A 9,230-nucleotide genomic window follows, 5' to 3' on the forward strand; every position below is an offset into this window, starting at 1 on the left:
GTTGCCTTTCCTCACTGGGCTATTTTCCCTGGTGGAGCCCTTGGGCTTATAGCATCCTGCTTTTCCAACTAGGGTTGTAGCTTAGCAAATAATAATAATAATAATAATAATAATAATGATAATAATAAAAATAATAATTATTATTATTATTATTATTATTATTATTATTATTATTATTATTATTATTATTATTATTATTATCAGAAGTGCTAGGGCAGGAATTAGGAAGAGAGAAAGGGCTGGAAAGTTTTGCGTAGATGTTGATAAAAACGTAATGGAAAGGGCATCAATGTCCAGTGCAATTATACGTAAAGAATACTGTAGTGGTGAACTGGGAGTGTAATCCTGCGTGATGGAAGAGTACCCTACGTGATGGTTCGTGATTCTACTGTTAAAGGATGAATGTGGCAGTGACTTGTATTACCATCTCAAGCCACTCCCTCAACGGATATTTTAACATCAGTGGTTTCACTCGTCGGAAGTTAGTGGAAGAAAAATAGATGAAAATTTCAGGAGAAAAGTAGAGTGAATGCTTCGTAAACTTCCAATTGCCTTGCAAGAGAGTACAGCCTGTAACAAGATGAAATCATCGTGTTACATCATACCCTTCAATATGTAGTAATTACCTTATTTCCGGCCCTATGGAAAAAGGAGGGATTTTAAAGGTATATATTTATTCTACGGATATTTACATTTTTCTGTTATAGTTATGAAGGGTATTGGTAACTTGTTCGCCTGGAATTTGCATGGCAGCCGATCGATCCCAACCCGGAACCGCGAGTTTAAGCTGTTTACTGGGAAGGTCACTCTTGTGGTTGGGCACCACAGTGAGAGGTTGGGTTTACCCGGCTGACGTTCTGGTGAGCATCTATTCTAATGAAAATATAACTGAAATCAGACACCTTTACCTTTTACCTTTACCGTTCATTGTACATTTTTATATTGTAAAATGAATAACAGCATTGTATTTGAAAAAAAAAAATGTTTTCTGGTTTTAAGAAGTTTAATATATAATAGAATATCTTCTTGTTATTTTATTGTTATTGGGTTCAAGCTGAAATATTGAATCCCTTTCCTGATAGATTAGTTCACCAAACTTTCAACTGGGCTCCACAAGGTACTGGAAGAGTTAAAGACCTAGGCCTACATGGCTGAGGATGATGGATGGAGAAGAATTGATTTAAAAGCTCAAAGTAGACTACTGGCGAAATCTAACCGAGGCCTTTTGCATCAATAGACGTAGGAGATGATGATGATGATGGTGATAGAGAGAGAGGACATATTTATAAAATACTTTTTGGTAACATGTAATGTTCATTTTTTAGCTGTGTGTATTACTAAATTAGTTTAACTGCAATATAGTTAAACTGGTATGGCACACAATTCAATTTTTTTTCCTCTTTTGAAGTATAGAACAAAAGTGTTATTCAGTTTTTCATGTTTCCCGAATTATTTTGTGCTTCCATATAATTTCGATGGTAGTTTTTTTTTTTTTTATTGGGGGGGGGGGGGGGGGTTGGCGTTGGGGGGTAGTTTTTAATACAGTATTTTAGTCTGAATCATATCCTGATATCCTATTATTCCAAGAAGGCATGCATACTCCTTCGTATCATTGCGATGATAATATTTTATATAGCTTTGATCTAACATTCATGTATGTATGTGTAGAGTATACATGTATTTAGAATCCGTGTACTTTCAGTTCTGCAATGGTTTTGATAGCTAGTTACCTCCGCCAACGAAGTTGGAAGGTGGTTATGTTTTCACTCCTGTTTGTATGTTTGTTTGTGCTTGTGTGTGTGTGTGTGTTTGTTTGTGAACAGCTTCCTGACAACAGTTTTAATGGTAGAGTAATGAAACTTTCAGGGATTAGCTGTTATGAAAAAAACTGGAATTCATTAAATTTTGGAAGGTTAAGTTCAAAGGTCAAGGTCACGGTCAAGCAAAATGTCCACTTAATCAACCGTAAGTTTGGACATCGTTGTCACAGAGACTTCAAACTTGGTTCATATTTGAACGTATGAAAATCCCCGCCAATTAATACATGTCAAGGTCAAAGATCAAAGTCAAGGTCGAAGAAAGGTTCAAGAAACAAGCTGCATTGGCGGAGGTCTGTGCTCTACTGAGTGCCCCTTTAGTTTTGACGTCTTTTACACATTGCTCTTGCGTTCGACGTCAAAATACCATAACAAGACGTTAGCAAATTTCCGTGAGAACCACAAGGGATAGAAGCTGGTATGTAAGTGTTCCTTCGCGTGCTTACAGCTTAATGGTGCATACAATATACTACTGCTGCCCTTGGCTTCCTTTTCAAGAGCAAGAGGTCTCCTCTGATTAACATAAGGAGGAGATGGAAAAGAAACTGGAAAGGTGACTGCTGTTTGATAAGACCTTTGCCGTTTTCCTTGACGTGTCTTGTGTCATGTATATATTTATGACCTTTAAAATAAGAAAGGCAATTAATTATCTCTAAAAGTTTTTTGAATAATGAAAAAATGATTAAATATATTATTTTTTATTGTTTAAATGTAATTACCTTATCTCCGGCCCTATGGAAAATGTCATTTTTTTTTGTTTGCCATAGAATGTGTCAAGCCATTTTAAGAGTATTGATTTAGTCTATGGACATTTATATTTATTTGTTATAATTATAAAGGGCATTGAGAGCTCCAATATCTATTCTTGCACTACCCTCCTGGCTAGTACAGCGGTTACTCGTTCGCCTAGAATTTGTTTGGCAGCAGATCGATCCCAGCCCTGGTCCGTGAGTTTAAACTGTTTACTGGGAAGGCCACAGTTGATATAAAACAAGGCTAGCGATATTTGTTAACTGTACTAATCCTGTCGCTGTATGTTAGTATCCTACTTTCATTATTTGTTCATTAATATAATAAGAAATTTCAGTAATATATTTCATTATCTTGAAAAATATCCTATCGGTAATGAGGACAAAGCAATGACAACATTATTATTGTCTACTTACCTTTAATAGTATTCTTATATATATATTCCTCTTTGAGGCTCATTTAGAGTGGAAATAAGTATAGTAAGTATATATATATATATATATATATATATATATATATATATATATATATATATATATGTGTGTGTGTGTGTGTGTATGTATATATTATTTATATGTGTATATATATACTGTATATACTATATATATATATATATATATATATATATATATATATATATGAATAATAGTACCAGAGTTGTAATATACATGTTAATTACTGAGCTTTTGGAAAATCTATTTCCATCATCAGACCCTAAAAATAAAATACTTTGTATAAGTTAAAAGATAGTTTGATAAATATCTAAAACGGAAATTTAAAGTGAACACACTAAAACTATGAAATAAAATAAAAAATAACTTAAAACTATAAAATCAATCTAAAGTCTTCACTTTGGGAATGGTCTCTGAAAGCTGAATGGCTTCTCAAGCAAGTGAACGCCGGAATTTTCATCCTAGTCTTCTTCTCTTTTAGGCTGGAGATTACGTCGTGGCGAGCAGTGCGTGCGAGCAACTCGTGAATGGAGACCACCACGAAGGGTGGGTCGTGTGTGAACAGCTTGGAAGGGCTCACCAGTACGCCAATCTCACTGCCCGTGCCAGGTTCCTCGATGTCGCCTTGACCTATGCGCCGGCCGATCATCTTCAGGATTTGCTAGATGCCAGGTGATAGATGTGCAATGACCTTCCATATCGGGTAGTGGAATCAGTAGACCTTCAAAAGCTCAAACCTGCAGCCAATGTTTTTTATGTAAAACAGGCTGACATAAGTTTCTTTTTATAGTTTATATATGAAAGATCTGTTTTGATGTTGTTAATGTTTTTAAAACATTTCATTTCAATTGTTCATTACTTCTTATATCGTTTATTTATTTCCTTATTTCCTTTACTCACTAGGTTATTTTTTCCCTGTTGGAGCCCCTGGGCTTATAGCATCTTGCTTTTCAAACTAAGGTTGTAACTTATCTGATAATGATAGTAATTAAGGTAACAGAATGAATAAATGAGGTTTTTTTACAATCATAAGGAGTCATAGGGACAACGGGGAGGGGTTTGGGGGTATAAGAGGACAGATAAAGGAAATGATAATAGTAATTTTTGGAATGAGATAATGGGATTTTTAAAGGAAATCTGAGATTATTTCAGGTGCAGTAGATGATAGGATGAAATTAAAGCAAGAGGGATGAACATTTACAAAAGCTCATGGGAGAAGATTGAGAAAAATTTTGTGTAATATATTTTTTATGAGGAAGTAAATGCAGAGAGAAAGTTTAACAAATTGAAGATGCAGAGGTGCGTGATGCAAGGAGAAAGGGTTAGTTTAAGGCTGAATCTCCTAGTGAATGTGATTGCTGAGAGTATAAGAGAGGACATTCAGAGATTGAAGAAAGATAATCGAAGTTAATTGGATTACAAGCAAAATGCTGCAGCAAGTGGGGTCTATACTGTGATTGAATGGCTGACCAGAGTTTGTAAGGTATGTCTGGTTGAGGGAAATTACCTGAAGGAAGGGTCAAGAGAAATTATTTTTGTATAAACGTTAAATGAATAAATATGATTCTAAAAACTAAAGGGGAATAACATTAATTAGGATATCAGGAAAGGTCTTTGGTAAGATCTCGATCAAGGAAGTAAGACAAGTGATGTTAGGACTGGTAGAGGAAGAACAGTGGGGGTTCAGACAATGAGAGGGTGTGCAATAAATGTATGTTACGAAACGTGTGGGAAAAATAGTACTTTGTGTGTCTTAATGGACCTACAAAAGTCTGTTAGAATTTATAGACAGAATTTATAGATTATTTAAGGTGATGAGAATGCAGAGATTATTCAGTATGTCGAGAATGAATGCATTAACTGATCATAAATGAGCTGCCTTGAAATAGGAAAGTTGAAGAGTTATTTACATTTGTTTCTGTGGAAGTGAAGCACATGTTATAGAGTGAGTGAATAGATTAGGGACTGGTTGGTTTGGAAATGGTCTGCGTTAAGGGTGTAATAAGTCTTGGTGACTTTTCAATATCTTTGTTGTTGGTGTGATATGAGAGGTCAGAGCAAGAGCAATGATAGTTAGTGTGAAGTTTTGGGTTTTAATACTTTTCGAAAGGTGTGTGGAAATGGTTTTTTGAGATGATTCTCTTCTAGTTGGGGATAATGCAGAGACCACGGAGGCATGCAAAATGGTTTAGAAGTGTTTGGAAGAAATAAAATATATGAGCACGAATATGATGATAAGAGTAGCTGGGAAAACCGGAAAATGGATTAATAAATGCTGTATATATGATGGGAAAACTGATTATTTTGGTTTGTATAAGCATTTTGGAGTAGATAGTATGGTTAAGGGTAAGATGGGAGACGAGGTGAATCACAGAATATGAAAACAATGTACGGGAGAAACCAAAACTGTTTGTGGGAAGCCAAAGTGGGAATATATGAAGGAATTTTTTAAACAAGTTTTTTTTTCTCGGGAAGTGAAGTATGAGTGTTGAATTTGATCGGACATGAAAGGCTGAAACTATCGAAAAGTCTTTTGAGAAGCACGGCTTACAAAGAATTAGTAACATGTTAGCAAAGATAAAGGGATGCATCGCACTATTTTAAAGTGGTTTGGACATGTGGAAAGAATGGGCACTGATGAAATGCATCTAGTGTGTATGGAGGTTGAAGGGAATGGATGTTGCCGTAAATGTTTTTTTAAAGGGATGTATCCCAGTATTTTAAAGTGGTTTGGTCATGTGGAAAGAATAGGTACTGAAAAGCTAGTGGAGAAAATGCATCGAGTGTGTTTGGAAGTTGAAGTGAAGGACAGTGGCAGTAAATATTTTTTAGTTTCTCTTTAGAGCCACCTCCCTGCTTTGGGGACTTAACGTCAAAACACTGTATTCTATGTTAAAGCACATTTTACTAGTACTTATCCCTGTTTCATATGATTATTTATATCTTATTTTATCATGGTGATGAATGTTGCCATTTTCGCAGAAACGAGGTCGAAATGGCAATGCTGTATACGAAGGTCAACACCCAAATGGATACTGATGATACAGGTGCAGACTCCGACGATGGCTTCGTTGATGCTATTTCAAATGTAAGTGCCTGTATAGCTATGTTTACTTATTTATTATTTCCACTACGCACATAGATTTTCATTATATATATATATATATATATATATATATATATATATATATATATATTATATATATATATATATATATATATATTGTACGTGTGCATTAATGTTTCATTTTGTAGTATGTAACAGCAGTTTTCAAGTTAAGAATGATGAAATTTCGTCATTATCAGACTTTGCCTAACATCATATGTATACAATTGAAGTGTCTCGTGTGTGTTTTACCAATACTTCAAATGTCTTAAAATGTATGATCTTTGTGAAAATAGGGGTAGTTTGACAATGTTTTATTTATGTCTTTCGATGCAAGTATTTTTCCTCAAGATACGAGATAATTTCGGCTGAAGTTCACGTTTTTTTTTTTTCTCAATTTACTTTGTGATTACGTGCTCTACAGTTGCCGAATATATATGATTTTATTTATTTTACAAACATTTCTTGATCAATGTGAGGCATTGCTTCTTTGAATCCACTTTGTCATTGGAGCTGTATTCATTCATTTATCCTAAATGTGCACATTGCCTTAAGAACTGAGATGTCAAATTGAAAGAATTAAACATCCTATATTAATATAACTTTAACTACTAAGACTTTATTAGCGTCAAAAAAAAAAAAAACTCGTCTCTTTACAATTTTGCTAATGCAGCATCCATCAAGTTTCACTTTTCCTTAATTTATTTCAGTTGGAGAGTGGTGAAGATGATCTGTCCAGTCCAGAGTCACCTGTTAAAAAAACTGGATTACTCCAGGGTACTTTAGGAGTGACCAAATCTGTATTGTCTGTTACTGCTTCTACCACATCAAACTTGGTTACAAGTGTGGCATCTAAGCAGTTCTGGAAATCTACAGTGAGGTAAGGTATAACGATTGTGACATTCTTCAAACAATTAAAAAAAAATAGGATTTTAGTACTGTTACTGGATGGGGTCCAACTATTTCCATATGGCAAGGACGTTATTGGTAAAACTTGTTCTTGAAAATACCACTCTTTCCCAATTACTATGTGAGTCTTGCATTGGCCATCTTTTCATGATTTTATTCAAGCAATATGTCAGTGTAATTTGACAATAATTTGCATCTAAAAGTTTTGAGAAAGCAAGAATAATGGCTAGTTCCCAAACTGTGGGGTATCTGCTTTCACTGATTATTTGAATGTTTCTTGCTTTGAGGGTAAGAATTTAGTGTACAAAACAAATTATAATTTTATTCTTCTTGTATTAGGATTTCTACATCTTACAACTGAAATATTTCTCTCTGCCTTTTTCTCTTCTCTGCTGTCATCAGGAGACTGATATGTCCAATGCTATTTTTGAAGTAACAAATCAAATACAATAGAAATTAATTCTTGATTTCAGCTATGTTTTGTTAATCATTATTACAGTAATCTTATAGGTAGATATTGAAGTGACTTTTAGTATACCTTTCTCCATCTTTCAATTTGCATATTATAAATCAAAAGTTAACTCTATTAGACCATGTAACCTTTACAGATACAATTTTCTATAGGTGAATCCAGAATTGGTCACTGGATTGTTTTGTATTTGACCAATATCTAGTTTCTGTACTGGGTGTTGTTCTTTAGATAACATAATTTTATATAAAAAATCTATTCTAGCTGGATGCAGCCACTTCATGAGTTGTCATCGCGAGGAGAGAGTGACATTCCTCTTTCTGAGTCAAACGCAGACTTCAGACGGCAAGGCTGCCATGCGTTTTATTCAGACATCCATGATAACCCTCACATCAGTACTATTGGTATGTTGGATATGAAACTGGATGCAGAAATTTTGCTTGACTGTTGAATTATCGTTTAGGTTGAGAGGACTAAATCACATTTAAAGGCTTTCCTATAGCTCGCCAAAAATATACAGTATGTTCATAAATTGGCTTGAATCATATCTTGTATATTACTTATTTTCTTCACCTTATTAAGCATAGGTTTTATATACTGTGTACTAAAGATATTTTTGTTTTAATTTGTGGAAAAATTTAATGAATGTTATTCTTTTTACTTTATTTTGAGTCCAAGTGAACTTGAATGATATACTCCTGTATTTTCTGGATGAGCTAGTATTAGTGAGGCTATACTGTATATCAAGATCTTTCCAATGAATACCAACTTTCAATGGTTTGGGTGATTTTAAAAGATGATGCTTCACCGTTTCAAATTTTGACTAAGTCACCAATGGCAGTGAAAGGGTTAAGGATAAAGGCCTTTGATCAATAAATTTTATCCAAATTTTAAAACAATGAGTTACCATAAAATATCCCAAGGAGCCCCTCAACAACTTGCTCTGCAAAAACTAATACAGTAACAAAAAAAAAAAAAAGAAAAAAAAAAAAAAAGAATTGAAAAATGTTCGCCATCACAGAAAATAAACACTGACCCCTTCTCATACATAATGCTCGAGCTACTGTCAAATGCAGCTCTCAGAGCATAACGTTTCTCAAATGCAACATTTAAACAGCAACCCAAGATTCTGCAATCTCAGCTCATATGTGGAGAAGAACCACAATGATCACTTTGAAGGGGTCCGCTGTATGCATACTAAAGCCGCGGATGAGCGATTAGAAACCAAGAAATCTCAGAAGATTTTCCTCGGTGGTGTTGAGAGCTGGTTGTGGACATAGCAGTATGTTGCAAGATTTAAAAATGGAGAGAGAGAGAGAGAGAGAGAGAGAGAGAGAGAGAGAGAGAGAGAGAGAGAGAGAGAGAGATGTATGATTATGCTAGTATGATAAGAATTGGAAATTATTATCAAGAAGTTCACTTTTGATATCTGTCACCAAACTATTTACAAGTAATTAAAAAAAAAACTGTGAATATGGTGCCTATGATTGAGAGAGAGAGAGAGAGAGAGAGAGAGAGAGAGAGAGAGAGAGAGAGAGAGAGAGAGAGATGTATGATTATGCTAGTATGATAAGAATTGGAAATTATTATCAAGAAGTTCACTTTTGATATCTGTCACCAAACTATTTACAAGTAATTAAAAAAAAACTGTGAATATGGTGCCTATGATTGAGAGAGAGAGAGAGAGAGAGAGAGAGAGAGAGAGAGAGAGAGAGAGAGAGAGATGT

At 34.5% G+C, this 9,230-nt stretch overlaps 1 protein-coding gene across 1 annotated transcript in view; it reads left to right on the plus strand.

The window, feature by feature from the left end:
- The first annotated feature begins 2,044 nt into the window (after positions 1-2,044).
- LOC137654102 (NBAS subunit of NRZ tethering complex-like) overlaps positions 2,045-9,230 on the plus strand; it is a 15,299-nt gene continuing 8,113 nt past the window's right edge. The window contains exons 1-5 of the mRNA XM_068387741.1: positions 2,045-2,110; positions 3,501-3,691; positions 6,002-6,107; positions 6,836-7,005; positions 7,768-7,907. Coding sequence (XP_068243842.1) covers positions 2,045-2,110; positions 3,501-3,691; positions 6,002-6,107; positions 6,836-7,005; positions 7,768-7,907 — 673 coding nt within the window. The remainder of the gene's footprint in view (positions 2,111-3,500; positions 3,692-6,001; positions 6,108-6,835; positions 7,006-7,767; positions 7,908-9,230) is intronic.

This window comes from Palaemon carinicauda, chromosome 15, assembly GCF_036898095.1.
Source record: "Palaemon carinicauda isolate YSFRI2023 chromosome 15, ASM3689809v2, whole genome shotgun sequence".
NCBI lineage: Eukaryota > Metazoa > Arthropoda > Malacostraca > Decapoda > Palaemonidae > Palaemon > Palaemon carinicauda.